This window comes from Zootermopsis nevadensis, unplaced genomic scaffold (assembly GCF_977971745.1).
Source record: "Zootermopsis nevadensis isolate Lab colony 2312 unplaced genomic scaffold, Znev_1.0 Znev_ptg000010l, whole genome shotgun sequence".
Classification (NCBI taxonomy): domain Eukaryota; kingdom Metazoa; phylum Arthropoda; class Insecta; order Blattodea; family Termopsidae; genus Zootermopsis; species Zootermopsis nevadensis.
This window is the reverse complement of record NW_028259142.1, coordinates 6,037,875-6,060,762: the sequence shown is the minus strand read 5'-3', so window position 1 is coordinate 6,060,762 and position 22,888 is coordinate 6,037,875. Positions and strand designations below refer to the sequence as shown.

Below are 22,888 nucleotides of genomic sequence, written 5' to 3'. Positions count from 1 at the left end.
TTAGAAGATTATGCAAAAGATTGCAAAATGAGTAGTAGGGAATATTCTGCGAATTTAACATGTTTTTAATTATTTTTTTAGTGTAATTTTAATTTGTTTCTGTCCTCAAATATTTCGACTTTGACACCAACTTTTGACGGACTAGCAGTTTTAATATAATGCTTTTGTCTTTTATTTTTGTGAGGTATCAAAAACATATATTGCATTTGCTTCATGTTCTTAGTAGCGTCTAATAGAGCATCTATGCTCGTTTTGCAGTGTCCAGTTCTTTTCCGTCAGAACCTTCATTTGATCTCTCATAAACCAGTTCTTTCCATTTCTTCAATATTGTCCTGTACCTGCTGTTTTTAAGTAATGTCCTTCCCATCACTGTTCACTTATCCACAGCGCGCTTAATGAGACGGCAGGCAAATTTGTAGGTCCATATTTTAGACATTTGTCTGGGCCTGGGTCTCGAAGCATTGTCAATGTCGGGGTTCGGGCCGGGTTCAAATGGTAGCAATCAGACGTCGTACAGAACATGGCGGTTTTCTATGGCAATTCTTTATTTGTAGTTACTTATGTCCGTGGCAGTCACAGAATAAACAGTTACCATACGTAAATGTGCTGCCACTTGCGCGTAGCGTTTGAGAAGCGAGTTACGATGGGCCTGCAGTGCAAGTTTAGAGAGAGGCAGGAGACAGGAGGATGGAATACAGTCTTTGTAAATTACCTGGTAAACGTCGCTTCGGGTGATGAATGTCACAGGACATCCCCGGGCGCAAGAAAGTACTCAGAAAACGAAACCAAACAAAATTTCCACATGATATTTTCTCGAAGGAATCCTGCACAGTTGTGGTTTTGAACTGTCAGGAAAGAAGTAGGCAGCGGATGATGTAATAGAGAGGAAGGATGCGCATGCGTATGCCTGGTAAGAAGTATTCAGAAAAACATTTGACGGTGTCAGCCCACCGTCTATCGGCTGTCGCACAAGTTACAATTTTTCACTCCCACGCGTGGAACACCCAACTACTGTTTTCCCTTCACTAACATATGCTGTATGTCTTGTTCATCTCATCATTTTTTATTTTATTACACTAATATCACATTTTTAAGAATACCCCATATTAAATTATAACTATTCTTCTTTTCCAGGATTCAGGATATAAAATGAAGACAGCAGATTCGCCCGAAACGCGATATGTCTCGCCACTTACATTGCCACAAGGTAACATAACCTAAAAGACCACAAATTAAACCTTCAGTGTCGTAAAAATATTCCGATCTCATACAGTACCAATTTTCAAGCATAAACTCAAAGCAGAAAACCCTGAAATTGAAGTCGTGTGGCCGCCTGAGGTATGGCAAGGCTGTTTCTTGGCTATTACAACATTCTTCAGATACGTCATGCTCGGTCACACTGTTCCCCCCTTCATGTCCTCTTCCTCTCCTACTTTTTAATACGTCGTTGTATATTTCCTATCACACGAAAACAATTTCCTCTTATGTGTTTCAAAATTCCATATGTACATACATTTTTTTATCTTACCGAAAGGAATGCATATCATCAGGTTTCAAATTCTCGTAAGGTTCTCCAGATCGCTTGAATAGATCGTGATGACTACACCTCTTGTTTCTTTTAACCTACTGGACGCTAAAGTGAACAAAGCAATGGTAGTGAGTTGTAATGATACGTAACAGAAAGAACGTTGTGGTTGTCTTTAACATTCCTTCCCGGTTTTCGGGAGGTTTGGGTTTTAAATCTCTACCCGGATTCTGGCTGCCACGGGTAAAGTTCTTTGTGGTTTTTCTCTAGAGAAATGTCGGAACAGTACCTCAGATTAGGGCACGATCACACCCCTTCGCATCTTCTCCAATATTATTCAATGAACAACCTACTGGCGCCATATATTACACTTTGACAACGTTGCTAAGTAACCAATAAATAGGAATAACAATACAGCCAACACTTACAGAATTCGTGCCTTCTTCATGACCTTTTTTCTATGTCGATGCGTTATCATCCGGCGAGCATAACTTAATGACGACAAAAGGCTTCAAAACATCGCAAAAACTGCAGATAATTTTAAATCTTTGATTTTAATATGTTTACAACCCTAAGAAATTCAAGGGATTTTCTTAAGTTGACAATGTGTTCTTTGGTTAAACAAATTGTATAAAGCCTGCGAGGCTGTCGTGTGTGCAGATACATCCAATAGGATGTAGGAACAAGCATTGGTAGCAAAAACTTCAGTGCGTATTCTTTTCATACTTCTAGACCACTCTGCATCTCCAGTGAAAGGCTGGAATAACGATACGAACTACACAGCGCTGAATCTCCTAAGGGTGACCTGGGAGTAGCCCCTCCCACGAGTAACCTATTCCCCTCAACGCATGGACAGTTCTGCCCTCCCTCCTACAAAACTCACCTTAAACTCCTCCTTTGTAGTAGATTTTTTTCTTTTATATTAGAGAAATGAAACCAGAAAATTGTTCCTTTCGCCATACATAAAGATGTTAAGTCCACACCCGGAGTCGAGATATATAAGGAACTTGACCAGATCCCAGATCGCACATCAGCACGACAAGTGAACAGGAAGACATGGTCGCCATGGATATGATGGTGAGTACAGAATTTACGAAGAAAATTTTACTTTTAGACATCGTAATTCATTTGTAACTGATAACATAGCAACGTTCCTCTTTGAGGCTTAATTTACGTTATTAGTAACATTTTATCGATGTTTAATAAGGGCGTTGTGTATTTTTGGTCTGATAAAATTGGATGATAGCATAACTGCTAGTTTTCAAACAAATGTCAATATCGGCATGTAAATATCACAAAAGAAGATTTCCGTGCCCAGTATTAGTGTAGATGAAGGAAAACTCGAAATACGTTATAGTATCCAATGTCATGATCGATCCTCGAAGCTAGCATCTTCTGGATATCACAGATCCTGCTGTACAGTGGATAACGTATTAGCGAGAATTTGTGGTTAATAATTCCAAGAGGCCCACGTAGTATGAAAGATGAGCTCAGGTACAAAATAATAGAAGTAAAAATAATAAACCTAAAACTACCCTTTAACCATCAGTCAATTATCTTCGACATTGTGTGACATGTGCAGTTGAAACAGCATCATTATTGGCACAAGTACATTATAATAGGCACTTCTCGAACTTTGTCGGAACCAGCAAGTATGTTGGTCGCGTATCGTGTCACTGTTAATTCGAAAAAGAGTAATTAACTCAATTAATTACAGGGCTACGATATGAACGAGAGGTGGTAGTCATTGCAGACTGCACACTCTTTATTTCTAGTAAGTGGTGGTTTATGAGCGACAGGGTCTGGTGGAGATCTTTGGTTAGTTCGGTGATGAACATTCGGGTTCCGTAAGCCACCTACTTAGTTAGGTGGTTCATGAGTAGCAGTGACATTTCCATTAACGTGATAGTTCAACACAGTTTTAGTCCCTTGGTTGTCGGTTAGGTGTTTTGTTTACAAGACACGCGACGACCACATAGCTACAAGCCGCAGACTAGTCAGGTCTAGAATTATTCTATTGTTACTTAGCCTGAAGATTCAGCCGTCACAAGAACACAACCACGTGACACTCTCATAACGCAGATCCATCAATTTCAGTACACATTGAAGTTTATGCGTAAGATTCCCAACTAAAATTTAATACTCACTTTATATCACCTGATTTTCCATTAGGCTATGAACGTTTCCTTACTTATTCGTGTTATATTTTCCATTCCTGCTGCATTTTTTCTCCCACATTCAAATATTATCCTTTACAACTGACTGTCAAATGTCCTTATAGAAAATAAAAATGTTTAGTACCTTCTGTTCATTCTATTGAATTATTCTCATTGAAAGATGAATTCAGGCTTCGCCGAATAACTACCTTTAGTCGGGATTAGATCCGGATACCAACTGTTTCTAAATATGTTTTTTGAATAATAAACAATCAAACTTCAGTGATGTTTTGGATAATGAAAAATTACGTTTAAGAAACGACGCATCCATTAACAACGCCATTTCCGAAACCACACGTGAAATTACTGATAGTAAAAAACATGAAGATTGCTGTCTTCTGGATTGTTGAATAATTATTCATCGCCCTGATGATGGAGGCAGCATGGACCTCTGAAACGTTGGTGGACATCGACCAGACTACACGGCGCAACAACCCAGAAGACAGAAATCTTCAGAATCACCGCTGTGAAAACCTCAAATCTTACACAGTCAAAAACATGGTTAATTCTTCTCAAAATTTTCTTGACAACGAGGCTGTTTTACTAATGTTGTAGTTTTTTACGTGATCCATTGTCAGTTTTATTGTTGTTGTTCTTAAATCACGTTTCTAAGTAAGGATCCTCCTTTGTCTTCCAGCATCAAGGGGCCTGAACCTACTCTGATATATTCCGTAGACCGGATACAGTCTCTCAGAATGTTCTAGTTGATACTCAGTGTGCACGAAGGAAGGAAATATATGCTAGCACGAAGTCATGTAGCAGAGAAAAATACAGAATCTTTCCTATAGCTATAAAACTATTTCACAATTACAACTATAGACTTACTTCTTAACATAATTAATTCTTTAAATTGTTGTAAAGTAGGTCGGGGCCACTGACTTTTGACAGACGTCTGTATTTTCATCCACCTTGAAAAGTTTGGCAGCTCAATAAAGGATAAACAATTCTATTTTGCAACAGAGACAAAATTGAAATATTGTAAACGTGCCAACATGTTAATGTAGTTGCTTTGTACCCTGCATATTTACCCAACCTTTTTTGTTTTGTTTTCTCAACGAATGACATCACGTAGGCTATAACTAAAACAAATTTAAAATTTAAATTTCACATCCATTTCAAATTCCATTCGTTTAGCGTACTACGTTGGCAGACTTATTAAACGTAGCTAAATTCATACAAAATTAAATGGTCCTCCTTTATTTATGAGTGTTCCGCCATCTATATAGGACAGGTACCGTCTAATAACAAATGACCAACTGAATGTTGAGTTAGCAGGAATCAACCTTGGCCGAGACTGGTCCACAAATTCCAAATACATGTCAATTTTTTTCCATCAAAATATCACCTTTAAGTAACTCTACAAATTGAAATAATTATTATATTTGTTTACCGTCAAATCACAATAAAATAGTAAGATAAGATAATTAAAATGATTAAAATATCATCTTATGTTTTAATCATTTTAATTATCGTATCTTACTATTTTATTGTGATTTGACGGTAAACAAATATAATAATTATTTTAATTAATATCACAATATGACGCAACTATACTATCTCAACTCTACAAATGATTAATCTCAGGGGATAGTATGGTATGGTTACATAACCTCATTATATAACACAATTAATGGATCCTGGTAGAATATATGATGACTTTTCCACGTAAACAAGGTTTTCTTCGCATGACATCATATAAGGTTTTGTATTTTGTGTTGAAATACTTCCAACCCGTTTTCAAACCCACCTGAACACTTGACTGCTGAAACAGCTCACATTAAATGTGTGAGCTATGTTCTGGCGGTTGTAAACACGAAGCATCACGCATCTACCCCATGTTCATTGCGTAACACGTCCCACACCTGTTTAGATTGCGGATTAGTGTCGAATTTCCTGACGGGCTGTCTGACAGCTTCGCCTTATCCAGGAAGTGTATGAATTATATCTGCTGTAGAACGACAAAAATGTTTTTATCATCTACGCAGCTGGAAAATTGTCAGTCAGTAGAATAAACTAAGAACCAAGCACACGAAGCATGGTAATGAACCTTGCGATTCTTTGAAAGTAGGGAACGTCTCTGTTAGCTCAGGGAATATAAATGTTTTGTGTCATTACTCTCCGTTCGTAGCTAACACGGCTATTTAGAAATGTGATATACGATCGTATTTCGGTTTTAACAACAGAAAATGTCGATGGATGATGTAAACGTAGGCGTAAGTATACTTGATATGGATGGTAACGCGGAGAATCCATGGTCGTGCTAAGTATTCGCTGAAACCACAATAAACCTCAGCCAAAATAATTTGTTCTTATCGGGATTCGAATTTGTAACGTCAAAGAAAAAAACTAGAGTAGTAACACACTTCATCGTAAGACGTCAGTTACATCTTCATACGTTTTATGTATGAAACGTGTAGGTCCGTGAGCCTGTCCTCAAATTTCTTTCTCGAAACTACTGAAAGAATTTAAATTTAATTTGTTATTGTAGTGTTAATCAAAACTTGATGGACGAAAATATTTTTTATTTCATTTTAGTTTGCTTACAATTTTTCAAATGAATCTCACACTGAAATTACCAGGTTTCTCAAAAATATTCGTGCGTTGTATCAAGTAATGTTGCATTAATACGTACAAGTTTATTAAACAAGTTTTCAATAATGTGAATAAGTCTAATAAGAACATGGAGACAAGACTTCTTAATAACCTAATGCTCAGTAGACCTACGTCTGTATTCTAATTGAAATTTTATAACAGCAGTTTTATAATGAATATCAAGATCAGTGAGAAAAGTAAAAACCCAAATGAAGCATTGGATTTAAATTCTTGTTTTCATAAAATTCTAGAGAAAAATGGGAGTACATTAATTGTTTAAAGATTTCAATAAAGCCTACGACTCTGTTAAGAGAGAATTGTTATATAATATTCTTATTGAATTTGGTATACCAAAGAAGCTAGTGAGTCTAATAAAAATGTGCTTAAATGAAACCTGTAGCAAAATTCGTATAGGTAAATATTTATCTGACTCATTTTTCATCAAAAACGGTCTGAAACAAGGAGACGCTTTGTCTCCATTGCTCTTTAACTTTTCTTTAGAATACGCCATCGCGAAAGTCCAAGATAGGCAGGAGGGTTTGCAATTGAACGGGACACATCAGATACTGGCTTATGCTGGTTATTTTAATTTATTGAATGGGTGAGAAACATGGTCTCTCACTCAGAGGGAGGAACATAGATTGCAGGTATTTGAGAATCGGGTGTTGAGGAGGATATTTGGGCCTAGGAGATAAGATGATGGGGTCCGGAGAAAACTGCATAATGATGAACTTAAAATTTTGTACATTAATTGTGATTAAGTCAAGAGGAGTTAGTTGGGAGGGGCATGCGGCGTGCATAGATGGGACAAGAGGTATGCACCAGGTACTGGTTGGGAAGCCTGAGGGGAAGAGACCTCTGGGGAGACCTAGACGTAGATGGGAGGATAATGTCAGGCGGGATCTATGGGAGATAGGAGTTGAAGGAGACTGGATTTTGTTGGCCCAGGACAGGGTCTGGTGGAGGGCTTTGGTTAGTTCGGTGATGAACCTTCGGGTTCTTTAAGTCATGTAGTTAGTTAGTTAGTTAGTTATTTAGTTAGTTAGTTAGTTCTCATAAGATGCATTTCAAGGGATGCTTTATCCTCGAACCTACTCGATGGAGACTGGCAAAGTTTTGTAAGCGGAATGTACACTGATAGATCTAATACGATCATGCAAATTTCTTAGCACTTCGCTCTGATTTCTTGATCAAACTCTGAGCGTATCCTGGAACGGAAAGTTACGTTTGTGTGTCTGCTTCAGTTTCTAGTGGTAATGACTCTGCTGGCAGCAGTACGTGCGGCCCCTCAATATGGCGGACAACTCCAAGGACAATACAGCACTCCGATCCCAATCATCAGCCAGAATTCAATCATCAACCCAGACGGATCATATTCTTACAGGTAAGACATACCTGTGCCATCGTGCAGGGAGTTTAACATTCTTATTAATTAGACTTATCGATTGACACTGAGATACTAGGAACGACCCGTTCTTCAAGTGCCTGAGCACTGCGGGTCTCAACTTTTCGTTGGCTTGATCTGTAGACATTCGGTAGGACTCCTTGGATGAGGGATCGGCCCGTCGCAAGGCCTCTACCTGTACACAGAACAGCACAACATAGAAAAACGTGGATAAAAACATTCATGGCTTGAGTGGTATTCGAACCCACGGCCCCAGCGACCAAGTGGCTCAAAGCCCACGCCTCAGACCGCGCGTCCACTGCGGACCCCTCCGATTGACATTTGGATGATAATTTAAATTAATATTAATTACATTTTGTTAGTATTTAGAAATCGTTTAATATTGCAGCTTACGACATGACGTGTTCATTGATATTTTGTGGCTCTCCAGCGACAACAAACAGTTGTTGGCACTGAAATTAGCCTACTTTCCATTACAAAGACTCCAGCGACATATTAGTATCTCCAGAAGTGCTGTCGTACTGGACAGAAACAACTCATTGAATCAGTGGACTACTGTTGTAGAATATGGAATATTCTTAATTATCATATATCATAACAACTTGCAGTAGGTCCTATGAGAGATTTTTCTTAGGTTGCTCTTCATGCTGACATAGAATGCAGTCAGAATCCTTCATCGCCATTACATATCGTGTCATAAAGAGCAAACTAAACATTAGGAAATATTTAACACTAGGACAATCAGCTACCTTACTCACAACAATCTACACTAGACAGCCACAAGCCGTCTCCTAAAAGAGCATAAATAAATTATATCAGCAACAAGTACATTAGTAAGTAAAGCTGTCCCACTATACGCCATGTAGGCGTTTGGGGGGAGTGGAGGTATAGCTCCACTCTTCCTTGATCTCGGCACTAGATGGGGGTGAGTGGTCAGCATCCCGCCCCGACCGGCTTTACCCCCGGGAAAGGACCCCGGCACCCATTGTAGAGAGGCTGGGTGGGCCCGAGAGACGGTCTGGACGCAGAGGCTAGAGAAAAAAATCCTTCGCCCCCCGTCGGGTATCGAACCCCGGTCGTCCATCCCGTAGCTACTCTCTATACTGACTGAGCTATCCCGGCTCATACAAGTACATTAGTACTTTGGATAACCTTTTAACTAGTTACATGACCTTGAGTTTTAATTTTACCTAAAACAAATATTCGACCCAGTACTAAGTTAATTCATGTAAATTAGTTTAATTTTAACACTTACAGTTCTCGAAAGTACTTATCATTTTCAACTTGTCGTTACCACCTGTTGATTGCATTGAGTCGAAACATGTGGATGTAAAGAATATATTTGAAACCTTCCAAACCTGTGCAGATGGCCTTCTGCTCTATACAGACAATTAAAAGTAAAGTTTGTCCCACTATACGCCATGTAGGCGTTTTGGGGTGAGTGGAGGTATAGCTCATCTCTTCCTTGACCTCGGCACTAGATGGGGGTGAGTGGTCAGCATCACGCCCCGGCCGGCTTTACCCCCGGGAAAGAACCCCGGTACCCATTGTAGAGGAGGCTGGGTGGGCCCCAGAGCCGGTCTGGACGCAGAGGCTAGAGGAAAAATCCTCTGCCCCCGTCGGGGATCGAACCCCGGCCGTCCAGCCCGTAGCTAGTCACTATACTGACTGAGCTATCCCGGCTCATTATACAGACAATTAGTTACGAGGGTCGCTCAGTAAATAATGCCCCACATTTTTTTTCTCAGCCAATAATGAAGATAGAAAAGTGTACTTTTACACGCTTGAGATTTGATGTTTCTCGCGTTCGTGTACGGAGTTTCAAATGATTCCAACCAATGGCGGAGCTGTAGTGAACTGTTAAATTGGCGTCTGTGAACGACTCTCGTTACAAGCAACGAGCTGTAATTGAATTCTTTGTTGCTGAAAAATAAATTGTGGTGAACATTCATAAACGTTTGTGTGCTGTGTATGGAAGCTGTGCAGTCGATAGGAGCACCGTTGGTCGCTGGGCTAAGAGAGTTAAAGCTTCAGGAAGTGAAGAAACCGAGCTCCGTGATCTGCCACGCTCTGGGCGTCCTATCACAGCCACCACTCCAGACACGTTGAACCGCGCGGATGCCATTATTCGTGAGGATCGGCGCATCACAACTCGACAATTGGCCCAACAGCTTTCAGTCAGCAATGGAAGTGTGATTGCAATTCCACGAAGTCTCACAGCAGACCACAGGATTCAAAGGAAAACAATTTCTTCTGAATTGTTGGAGCGTTTTGATGCTGAGGGATCATTACAGGTGACGAAACCTGGATACACCACTTTGAGCCGGAGACAAAAAGGCAGTCAATGGATTGGCATCATCCTCAATCACCGAGAAAGAAGAAATTCAAGACAACTCCCTCCGCCGGAAAAGTCATGATGACTGTCTTTTGGGACAGTGATGGGGTCATTCTTGTGGATGTGATGCCAAGAGGTGCGACCATCAATTCAGACGCGTACATCAGGACCCTGAAACCCTCAACGAGTTCGGCCTCACAAGCATCCAGCAGAAATTTTGCTCCTGCACGACAATGCACGCCCTCACACAAGTCCGAGAACCCGGGAAGAAATCACCAAATTGGGTTGGACGGTGCTGCCCCATCCACCCTCCGACTTCCATCTCTTTGGGCCACTCAAAGATGCTATCCGCGGAACAAGGTTTGAAGATGACGAGAGCGTAATTCAAGCAGTGAGGACATGGCTACGTGCACAGGACAAGAGCTGGTACCGGCAAGGCATGCATGCACTTGTTCCACGCTGGCGTAAAACCGTACAAGTTGATGGGGACTATGTGGAAAAATAGTATGTGTAAAGGAAACATTCATTTATATTGTCACTAAATTTCAGCCATCTTGAATAAATATATTCTGAGGAAAAAAATGTGGGGCATTACTTAATGAGCGACCCTCGTACTTTAAATTGCAAAAGTCACTGTGCTCTGCAATCATTGTCCTACAGTACAGCAACTACGACGTAAGTCGACACGTGGATCCACACGTGCACATTCTGCCATAAAGTAACAGCGCATGCGCGGACGTTGCTGCTCTAAAGTTTGTCTCTGTTCATTCGTGGTGCGCTCTATCCATGATGCTTTAGTTTTTTGGTAGGCCACCAGGAGCAGTGAACAATTTGTGGAGATATGCCACGCAATCGTTAGCTAGCTGACGATTTAAGGGGAAAGAAGCAACGCGTGACGCAGTACGAAAGAGTTCACAATCTACAGTTCTATTAGCTATTTGCTGTCTCAATAATTTTTATAGCATTTTATAAACTTGGCATCCGAAAAATTTACGCCGTTCCCAGAAGCCACAATAACCTAGGATGTTCTTAGAATTTATCAGCGATTACTGGCATTTACAAATTAAAACAAGAACATGTATTAATGATGCGAAACTCAGGCAGATTATACATAAATAGATCGGGCTTCATTCGGGTTGGCATAAAAGGAAGTCGGCTTGGGTGAAGCACGGATAATACATTTGAAGAGAAACTTAGGGCTTAGGCCAAATGCTCTTCGGGCCAGGATGAATGAAATTCTAAAATTTCGTCCCGTGCAGACCTCTAGGGCGAACGATGGAGGAAATGTATGTTTCAGTCCTGAATGATATTTATTTATCGGCCGGGGCGTGACGCTGACCACTCACCCCCATCCAGTGCCGAGGTTAAGAATAAGTAGGAGCTATACCTCCTCTCCCCACCAAGCGCCTACATGGCGTATGGTGGGACAGATTTACTTTTTTACATCTCATCTATGGCACAAAATTTGGGTTCAGGAAAAGCAGATAACAAGCTATACATGAATGTAATATGTATCTAAATATAATACCTTGCCCCAGAATAGGGCAGGCATATGGGAACTATATATATAACAGAGGTTTCCAAAGTGTGGGGCGCGCCCCCCTGGGGAGGGGAGTGTTGTTTGTATGAAAAACTTTTTTAACGAAATGTGGAGAAGCATTTTTAACATCCTTTGCTTGGTTGAGGCAGTTTAGTTGTCTTACAGTGCTGTAGAATTCAGACTCGTAGAGCATCCGCGGTTTTAGGAAATAAACGGCAATATACGTAAGTCTAATTATACCTACGATGAACCTGGAAAAACGACCTTAGAGTGGCCATTTCAAAACTCCAACCTCGGTATGATAAGTAATGTTCACAGAAGCAACCACATCCATTCCACTAATCCAGGCATAAAGCGTATATTTTATTACAGTTTTTTAAATTAAATTCATTGAATAATATATACTAAATTATAAAAAAATGTACACTCATAGCTAAATTTCATGTCAAATCTGTTTGCTTGCACTTGTTCTGGAAGGGGGCGTAAAATTTATGAAATGTTTTAAGGGGGGCTCAAGGTATAAAAGTTTGGGAACCTCTGATATATAACATTTACTGATTAAACTATCGACGATAAACCAGCGTGTGTATGTTTATTTATTATGAATTCTAATTACGAAAGATAAGACGTTGTCTTTTTCTGCCTGTAAAGTGCTATAAGTTCTTTTAAAATGTTACTGTACACCTAAAACCTTGTGGCGACAAATCGGTTGCGGGACACAGCTCTATACAACATTGGTTCCCAAAATATTTTTCTGGCGCCATTTTTAAATACAAAAAGTATATCCCACCATACACTGTTTTATATTAATAATCATAGGCGGTGATGTATGATGCATTTTAATATTGTTATACGTGAAAACGTACATATATTCAATTAAATTCGACCCTCGATTTTCCATGGCTTCTCGCCTACGTTAACCATATGCTACCCAGAGAAATACTACCTTACGCCAATCATTGAAGCAGAGAGTAAAAATATCTAACCGTTCTTACTCAGCTGGAAGGATGGGCCTGCAAGTTTGAAAGTAGATGACTCAACCTCGCTTTCAAGGTGAAGGCGTTTACGGTAATTCGATTTAACCGCTGCCATTGCTGAAAATTATTTCTCACACAATGTGAAAATGTTGTAACATCTCCGTGGCTAGTTGTGAGACTTCCAAGTATTATATTTTATATAAATCCAAAATTCAGAAAGAAACAAGGTTTCAAACTTCATCTAGAGAGATGTATCACAGGGAAGTCCCATCAGACATTCCATTGGATTCTGTACAAAGGTGACTTACTTTCTCACCGATTGTGACTGCAAATGGACTTCGCATTCGCTTATGTTGCACTTAGTTCTGGAAAGCGAATCTTAGAATTGCTCTCGAGATTAGTGAGATGATTCAGAACATTCCTAAAATTCGTAATCTTCTACGTATTCACTAGTGTTGACAAACATTTCTAGGGTGTCGCTTTCATAGCGACTTTTCCAAAGAACCGTATTTTTATTATTGCCGAAACTTCTTCAAAAGCTGAAAAAGTTTACATTTTGACGTTGAATACAGGTGGTTGGTACGTTCAGCTTATAAAATATATCTGGCTGATACGAGAAAAAAGTAAGCCACGTCTTATTTTTAAAATGTTCGTACAGTGGACAAACAGAGTCCTGTAAAACCTTCATACTACTTTTAATTCAACTAATCGTTGATAACCACATCGCCTCGGAATGCAAGACTAGAGGCTTTTAGTCTGCCTGAATTTTCTCACAAAGTTTGATAGGCGAGCTTTTACAAAGTTCACTTTCATGATCTCTTGCAGCACACCATGCCACTTTGGTTCATGGTTACAATAGTCTAAAGCCTGTCTATAAATGACACACTGTACGTATTTCCTTATTTTTGTTTAAATTCTTAATGTCGTTTCTAATTGCTTGTATTAACCACTTATAACCTAGAACGATCGACATTTGCCCTGGGGTGACAGTAAAATCACGAACCTCTATCTGGATAGTCCATCTACGCTCCGAGATTTGGACCCGGCGCATCCTAAATATGATGTAGAAGTTCCAACTGCTGGGTGACGTTCGGTTCGACGAAGGTGAAAAATATAAACCATATAAACACAGCCCGGACACTCCAGCCGAACACAATTTAGGAATGTTACAATACTGTAATTAGATTTCCATATTTCCACTTTGCGTGACATCAAATAGTTCATGTGGCCGCCGACACTCGGCAGCACGTGTAACTCACAGTCATGGTAGATATCAGCACAGTAAGGTGACAGGCTGATAATAATTCATACCGTGCATGATAGATGGCAGCATTAATAGGTTTTCATGCAACTAATACCAAGCAGCTGATGAAGTTCATGTCTCGCAGATACAACAACGATAAGTTATGACGTCATCACGTATTTCACAGTCTTACTGCACAGTTTAACATGCAATTTGGCTGTTAGCCAATGTACGAGTACTGAGTTTCCTTTAACGATACAAAATCTCATGAAAATTCGTTGAAATTGTAAGATTATGAGGTGTAAATATCAACGATGTTACCGAAAGTGAATTGGCGAAGTTTTGTTGGACTTGCGGTTTAACAAATAAAAATTAAACTCAGAACGGGTTTAAGCGTCACGAAGTATGAAGCTCAGATAGAACGCGGAGGAGGACGAGTCACCAATATGTTGCAAAAAATCTATCCGATAAAACTAAAATTGTATTAATACGTATAGTGTGTGAAGTGTGTAAATATTGTAGAGCATTAGCATTTAATGCTGAAAAAAGACGACCTGTTTATAACTGCAGTCTCAAAAGAAATATGATATTCATTAAACAAAATCTTCTTGGGCGCTCAGCCGCGACAAAAGTTTATACGAGTAGACCAACGTTTCGGAAACCGTCTCCCGTCTCCATCATCAGGGTTCTGATGTCATTAGAACCTCGATGATTGCCCGAGAAGATTTTATTGAGGACCAAAAATTCAAACTCACAATTTTCATTGCAGCTACGAAACAGGTAATGGCATCTCAGCTCGAGAAGAGGGCTTCCTGAAGAACGCGGGCAACCCAGAGACAGAGGCACAAGTCGCCCAGGGCCAGTTTTCCTACATTGGGGACGACGGCATCCCCATCAGCCTGACTTACACGGCAGACGAGAACGGCTTCGTACCTCAAGGGGCCCATCTGCCTACGCCGCCTCCCATACCACCGGCAATCCAACGCGCACTGCAGTTCCTGGCCAGTCAGCCCGAATACAAGGAACCTCAGCCACAGTTTGGATTCAATCAAAATAGGAGAACGAATTTTGGACGAAAGTGAGGAACATCCTCTCAATTCCGTATTGTTTCAGGCAGAGCACTGAATATCTTATTAACTAATACTTCTAGCAGACGAATTAAAAGTTCGGTGGAAAAAAAATAACGGAATGCAGCCATGCAGAAATGTCTTGTATTTCTTCAAAATATCATCAAAGACTTGTGAAAAAATTATTTATATATACATTGTTTTCAAGCCCGTGGATAGAATTGATTTCTTTACGAACTAGGTTGACGGTAGACACTCCAGATGATTATAAAACATGTACATTAGCAAATTCCTTCATCAAATTATCGTTGTTGAGAACTGCAGTTATTATTATGTACTATAAATTCGTTCGTTACAATAGCTCTGTAAGTAAAATACACGGTCATTTCTCGTCCAACTCATTCCGTAACTAAATTCATCATTATTTCTCTGCACGAGTCTAAAGTGTTTATAATATACATATAAGTGACGGTGCAAATTATTATTACATTTATGTCAGCAGTGCGAACACCACGTCCATTATTATGGAACATCAGTACCTCGGACACGTGGTCCTATGTTCTCCAGCTCTTGTAACAAGTTCTTTGGTATTTGCAAGCAATGACACCCACGCGTTGAACACTTTCTGGAGATAATTGTGTCTACAACCGCTATTAATATTAAATTAACGTCCGTAACATGTTTCCGGCATGAGATCAGATTCTTGTCTTCTTGAATATCAAAACTGTAAAACCAATGTTTCGGCGTAACATGCTGCCTCAGTCATCAGGGGTGAAGTTCTCAACTCCTGCTACTCTCCCGTACTTGGTTGTACATCTTTTCGTCTGCCGTGACTATTGATGTGTTGATGTAATCTTATCCTGTTCATTTAAACAATGAAGCAATGAGGAAGCACGTACTTCGATCGATGGTTTCTTCCTATAGAACACGGCATCGCAACCCAGGAAGGCCGCAATCTGCATCATCCTTCCCTTTATCAGTCGTAACATTCTACAGCTTCTGCGATCTCTTACTAGAATGTAGCAATAAAATGTAAGCAGAATGTTTTCTGACTGCCGTACGTGTTAAGACGAACATTCGACAACTAACACTGATATAAATTGGTAAGGTATTTATTTCGAATTATGCTATTGTAATATTGGTCTTCTGATGTGAATTTACTTCATTGGTTCGAATAAAAATCATAATTATTAGTAGTACTTTTTCAGTGATATCCGTACCATACTATTTCCAAACCGGACAATATAGAAAATTAATGACATAGCCTACCGTCGAGATTTTCTGAATGCCCATGGTATGATTGTGACACTAGATGACAATCATGCACTCATTTATAAGAAACAAAATACTTAAAGCAACGATTGAATAAATTAATATCTTTCATAGCTTAAAAATACGCAAGTTATTAATTTATCGTTACTGAAGACAAACTAAGAAATATGCATTGTTATTCGAATGCGGCTAAAATATTGTAGTAGTGTAGTACAAAACTATTTATTCATTTTGAATTTGCACAATTCAACACTTCTCTTCGACAAAATTGAGAAAATTACTATCATATATTTCGCGTTCCATAGCTTACATTTGTGTTGTGTGGTTAAGTAAACTTGTCTCTTAGAACGCAAGTTCTTTACTATTCATCTGGCATACAACATAGTCTACACTCAATATTCAGCTTTATAACAGCCTATAAACATGGTTCTAAACCTATAAGCAAAAAATTACCCTTTTTAAAACTGTTCATCAAACGAGACTACAATTCAAACAGCAGAGCCAATCACTGACATCATACTTAATATTATACATTTATATACATATTACATAAAAACGACGACATGGACTTTAAGTTTTTTCAAATTAATTAAAATAGAAAAATGTATACATTCAAAATACTTCCCCAAGAAACCAATGTTTTCATACATTTACACTCTGACCATACAAAGAGTCCTCCTTCATTCACGTTCAGAACAGAATCTCCGCTGTTATGACTAAAGCAGAATGTAATGTATCTGTATTTTGTTCGCGTGTTGCCTAAGGTTATTTTGCTCGGTAACATGATTTTTAGTAAGCATCCACATTTGTGAACCTTTTATATCTTGTATTATTGTTAACAGAATAAAATAAAAATTGTGTACAGAATTCCTTTAATTATCGACCCACAATCATAAAATCTTATTATTCATATGTTCATACTGATAAAAGCAATATGAACGTTTCGGAATTTTTCACTCTTCCTCAACGAATTGCAATATTTGTGTTCCTAGTAAAATAATTTCTCTTTAACAGGGAATATCTTCTTTGGTGTACTAGTGGCTCACTCTCTGCTGTCATTGCCTTTAATCCCCAATCTCCTTCCCTCGTTCCATCTTCCTTCCCAATCCCTTCCGTTTGTCAGTATCAAACGCCGTTCTCAAACTTCCATGGTTCCGGATTAGTTCACACCTCGCATCACCTCAACAAACCAAAGTCAACCAAACAAACAACGGGTCGAGTCCGCCCCAAGTTCAAGGCATCGTCGAAATAGCAGGTAAAGTAGCCTCCACCGTTTTCGGCCACTGACCTTGATGGGAGAGTCCAGTGTGCGGACCACTCAATGAAGGACGGAAGATGGAGGGAAGGAAGCAATTAATTGTGCCACTTGTTTCCGTCAGTCAGTGCAGCAGTGTGGAAGTCTGATATTCTTGTCTTGTGACTATGCTGTGTTAACAACATGCCACCTGTTCGTTTCAAACCCCATTCAGGTCATTAAGCCACTTTACACGGCTGGTAGACCGAGAAGAATTTATTATACTGTGTCGCCATGAAATCGGAGCTGTTCCGCGCAGTGTTAGAAGTCTGTAAAGATTATAGAATGTACTTATGCATATTTAACGTTGTCTGTGTTACAGACAGGTGTTTTGTCCTTATACGTATATAACAGTCCGGCATTCAGCTTCCAGGCAATGAAACGTGCTCTAAGTATCACTCACCTGATTTTACGTCTTCATCTTCAAGTCCGACCGCAAGATGGTACGCAGGGAGCAGAAATGTCCAGAAAAAATCGCATGCTTCTATTGCCACTGCTCTTGAATTTTGCCCAATACATTCCTGTTCTTGTACTTAAGCTTGCTTGATGTGTCATTCTTGCCAACAGGAAAGTAAAAATAAAATTGGCGTGTAAAATAACAGCGTGTATGAAGTGAAAATGTTCGCAAAAATATAGAAGAACTTTAGAAATTTATGGTCAGGAACTTTGTGTAGGGAAATAGTAATGACAATGATGTAAGAGTGTATTTGTCCAGGAACTAGTGATGTCATCATTTTATACTCATGTGGCGAGATTTTATTTGTTTTTGTTGTGCGTGTTGCAAGATCTTTATCTAAACAAACTCGAAGTAGCAGAGACATAAGACGCTGATAGTCGCCCAACTAGTCAAATTCTCTGTCTTCTATTGAACTCGGATGTTCATTATCCTGTACCCAAGACTGGTATGAATTATTACATAACGAAGGTTAAGTTATTGAGTTAGAGAGCTGAGCAGAACATATAATAACTACATACGTACTTTTAGTGATGAACCATTTGGAAGACGGAGGTTGGAGCGGGAATATAATATTAAGATTGACCATACGGAAATGTGTATTTTGATAATCTGAGTAGTTGTGTTCCATGAAGTACTCTGTTATAAACCGTGTAGAACCGTCGGGTTGTGTTACAAGAAAATATTTTTATGATACGGTGACCTGTAAGATCTTTAATTATTACGTCTTGAAAGTTTGTAATTATGTGGTCTTTTTGTTAATTAAATTAGCCTTTCGTTGTATTTGCATTTTACTACACAACGAGAAACGTGATAATTTTTATTCTGCGCATTAATAGGTATGGATGTCAAATGTGTCGCTACAAATCGAATATTCTCATTCGTCTTTCATCTCTGATTATTCAGATTATTTAAACTGTGGTCTTTTTGGCCGCGCTGTTTCAGTATGTTTGTAAATGGCGTCGTGCGGTAAAATTGGTTAGGTGACTGTGTTTTAGTGGAGCTAATAAATGCTTTTACTGAAGACGATTATGTGAAGTCAGATGATGAACTAATACCTCAGAAAGAAGAAGGTAACATAAATAGTGACTGACAGTCAGGAAAGTGTTAAGGGAAATTTTGAGGTTACTCATTTCTAGAACGACTTAAATATTCAATGATACACCACCAACGATTAACTCCTAAACTAAACCCACACTTTTCGCGGTTGATACTAATATTTTAATTTCCCATCAGAAATTTAACGTTACCAGATTTGCTTGATTGATGTCATTGTTACCTTGAACAAATGTATTAAAGTCAATAAATTCACATTAAATTGTTATAAAAGAAATTTCATGAAATATTTCCTAACAACGGAAATTGTATTAATGAGTAAAACACAAAGTTTTTGACCTACAAATTGACAGTAATGTAAACTGGAAAATGTATACTCAGTACCTTTTGCCTTAACAAAATTCAGCATGCTTTGTTATCAGGACTGTCACACCACTCATGGGGGGAAAAAAGGCTTTAAAATTAGCCTACTTTGCTTACTTCCATTCAGCCATGTAATGTGGAATTATTTTCTGGGCAAATTCAGCAGACAGCAAAAAAGTATTTTAAATAAAAAATGATTAGAATAGTGGTAGGTGCTAAATGTGTAAGAAATTTAATGTTCTTACACTACCCAGTAAATTCCTGCTCTTCTTGAACAACATAGAAAAATTCCAAAGTTAGATATTTAATATAAGTATAAGATACATATATAATATTCGCCGGCGCGGTGGCCACACGGTCTGAGGCATGAATCTCGAGTGCCTGGCCACTGTGACCGTGGGTTCGAGTCCCACTCAAGGTATGGATGTGTGTCCGTGTCTTTCTGTGTTTGTATAGGTAGACACCTTGCAGATAGGGCTGATCACTCATGCAAGGAGTTCTACCAATATCCAATAAACAGATCAATCATAACCTCCAAGAGATTTAAAAAATGCAGACCCTGCAAATGCGGGACAAATGCAAATGAAGAAAAAATACATATATACTCTTGATGTACCAAACGCTGAACTCAGTGAATATAAAAAATAAGTTTACTGTATTGGAATTAAGCTATTTGGTAATCTTCTCCCCACTATAAAAATTCTGAATCATAATGCAAAGAAGTTCAAATCAGCACTAAAAGAGTATCTCCTCTCACTCCTACTTCATAGAATTTGCCCTAAAATTAATAAAACATTTTGTTAGTGTAAGTGAAATTAAATCTGTTACTGTTTAATTAGAAGTAATTATGAGGAAACCCAGAATATTTTATTGGAGGATAAAATTGAAGGCACATTCTGTTGTTTGGACATTCCAGCTACATTTTCCAAGCAGTACTGAGAATTTTCCGACCTTATAAAACAATAATATATCTTTTCTGCCTAGGCCATCCATGAATTTTATCTTGTAGTGGAACATGCAGTCTTCAGATTCCACTACAGTCCTGATTAACATTTAAACACAGATGAATCTTTGACTGTGCCAATAGCAATTCATGTTTTAATTGGCATTTAGCAAACAAAGAACAGACATAAATTTGTTGATGTTACATTATGCAGTCATTCACTACTACTTGAGATTTCATTGCCATTTTGGTGCTAAAAGATAAAAGGATAAAAATGAAATGAGAGTGTTTTCTGGACCACATTTTTGGCACTAATTAGCTAAAACTTTGCCAATAATTAATGCAATGGTTTCACTGTTACTTTTTTCAACAGTATATTTGCATTTTGTTCCATATTGTAAATACTTCATTGCAACAATAAGACTAAATAGAAAAGTTGTTGCAGTTGGACTGAAATTAAAATTTGATATAGCTAACACCAAATATTTTAGATTTTATGAAATTATTTCTGCAGGCTGTAATCTTTCCTCTCAGGAATGCCTGTCCACTTACTGTCTACTCATGCTGACTCCATGGAGCAGAGCCCTTCTTGAGAAGTTAATACTGTTCTCAACTAGTCAAGAAATTTCCCATCTTTTATGAAATCCAGAAGTTCATTTCCATGTTCATAAGTTCCTGCAAGTGTCATCTCTTGTGATGAATCCAGTCCTTAACTTCATATCCCTTGTTTTTATTTTGTGTTCTAATATTATACTCCCGTATATATTCAGGTCTTCCAAGTGATCTCTTTCCATAAGGTTTCCAACCAAAATTTTGTGTACAATTCTCATGTCTCCCACGTTCCACCTATCTCACCCTCTATGATTTCATAAAAGACTCCATTTAAGTCTGAGGCCCATGTAACATCATAATATATTGGTTTCTTTTATGGTGAGTTTTTAATCCCATTCCAAACTTCATAATCTTCCAGATCACCCATTGTCAGCTGTCTGCAACTGCTTATTCAATAAATTCACAGGTCCCCTTTAATTCTGGAGGCTGTCTGCTACATTCATAATGTGATGTGCCATTGTGTGGTGACAAGGGACATGAAATTATGGGAAGGAAACATGGCCAGAAGATGGTAAAACCTCTCATTTTCAGAATTATAATGTTTATATGGGAGGGTTGCCATCTCAGTGGTTGCGCAGTCTGAGGCGTGGGCCTTGTGCCGCTTGGTCACTGGGACCGTGGTTTCGAATCCCACTCAAGGCATGGATGTGTGTCTGTGTCTTTCTGTGTTGTGTTGTCCTGTGTACATGTAGAGGCCTTGCGACGGGCCAATCCCTCGTCCAAGGAGTCCTACCGAATGTCTATAGATCAAAGCCAACGAAAAGTTGGGACCCGCAGTGCTCAGGCACTTGAAGAACGGGTCATCAAAGAAAGTGACACTTTGTATGTTTGCACAAATGATACTGAATGCCTATACAGACAATACCAACAGCAGTAAAAGAAATAGTTGAATAAGTAAATGTAACACCTCAGCCATCAGGGTCAGCTGGAGATGCACCAGCAGATGGATTTGACTGCAAATTCTCATGATGTTGTATGCAACAGGAGATATTACGGACTCTCAAGATCCCATCTTGTATTTCAGCAATATTGAAATGTGCCGTGTGCTGTAAATTTCCCAGTGCGAGTGCAAGACGTAATACAAAAACTGCTAGAACACTCAGTGTGTATCAAAGTGCTTGTGTGTTGTGACAGCAGTGTTCAGTGATATTTGTAGCAACTATAATAAAAGCACTGACACTTAAATCAAGATTTCTTCTGTGGCTGGTGGATGTGCTGAGGAATTTGAAGAAGGATTAATATGCAGTGGATGTAAGTAAAATTATGCATGCTTTGTTGTTTGGTTGATTTCCTTGTTTTGTGACAAGAAATGTTAACATTTTTGCATAGGAGGAAGTAAATGATGTTTGTTCAATATGTCAACACAAATGCAAACTACATTTTCTTATAAATATTTGGCAAGAACTTTAAGAATTGTGTGTTAAAATTTGTTGTGATATGTATGTTTGTCTGATAGAGTGGATTTTTATATGGTATTTTAGAAGCTAAAAAGTCGATTTTACAATTTTTTTAGCAGTAGCTGAATATACTCTGATAGTTTTACTTTTCTGTAAGTAAAACATTGTATGTATCATAACTGTTCTTAAATTTGTCCTCATTGTTTTGGTTTTATGAAAATAAGTGTTAACATTTCTTAAAAGATCTATTTGATGCTGCGGTATATATATATGTACATATATTTTTTGGCTCCACCTTATATTTCGCATATCCGACATGTTCCTAACTCTGAAATTTGTTTTAAAATATAAAAGCTTTGCTTGGAAATCAGATCCTTGTCATAAGTCGTAACGAACACGACAGGAATTATCACGGTACAACATAGTTTTGTTGAAAGCTGTATCGAGTTTATTGAGCGTGGTGATATAATTCGTCCTTCTCGACCGAATCGGCTTATATTGTGATAATTACAAAACTGGCCTGAGGGTGGTACCATTGTACAGAAACATGTTGCCGTGATAAAAATACCTGAAATTTCAGATTATTGCGTGTGTTCA

The 22,888-nt window shown here is 38.7% G+C and overlaps 2 protein-coding genes and 2 long non-coding RNA genes across 5 annotated transcripts in view; 2 read left to right on the top strand and 2 right to left on the bottom strand.

The window, feature by feature from the left end:
- Positions 1-43: 43 nt before the first annotated feature.
- Positions 44-1,886, bottom strand: LOC110838417 (uncharacterized). Its single transcript, XR_002546103.2, has 3 exons — positions 1,815-1,886; positions 1,529-1,633; positions 44-1,217 (listed from the first exon to the last, which is right to left on the bottom strand). It is a non-coding gene; the product is annotated as an uncharacterized LOC110838417 (long non-coding RNA).
- Positions 1,887-2,443: 557 nt separating this feature from the next.
- LOC110838415 (endocuticle structural glycoprotein SgAbd-4) lies at positions 2,444-16,093 on the top strand. Its single transcript, XM_022081581.2, has 3 exons — positions 2,444-2,602; positions 7,578-7,717; positions 14,603-16,093. The coding sequence occupies exons 1-3, from the start codon at positions 2,582-2,584 to the stop codon at positions 14,913-14,915; spliced, it is 474 nt and encodes a 157-aa protein (XP_021937273.1). The 5' UTR covers positions 2,444-2,581; the 3' UTR covers positions 14,916-16,093.
- A 250-nt stretch (positions 16,094-16,343) lies between these two features.
- LOC147874188 (uncharacterized) lies at positions 16,344-18,155 on the bottom strand. The gene is made up of 2 exons (XR_015534470.1): positions 17,870-18,155; positions 16,344-17,735 (listed from the first exon to the last, which is right to left on the bottom strand). It is a non-coding gene; the product is annotated as an uncharacterized LOC147874188 (long non-coding RNA).
- LOC110832228 (putative tRNA (uracil-O(2)-)-methyltransferase) overlaps positions 18,154-22,888 on the top strand; it is a 101,456-nt gene continuing 96,721 nt past the window's right edge. The window contains exons 1-2 of one of the 2 annotated variants that reach the window (XM_087346363.1): positions 18,154-18,993; positions 21,301-22,145. The gene's annotated coding sequence lies outside the window, so the exon portion shown is untranslated. Of the gene's footprint in view, positions 18,994-19,729; positions 22,146-22,888 lie in introns of those variants that run through there. The other variant, XM_087346362.1, reaches the window with a different exon arrangement.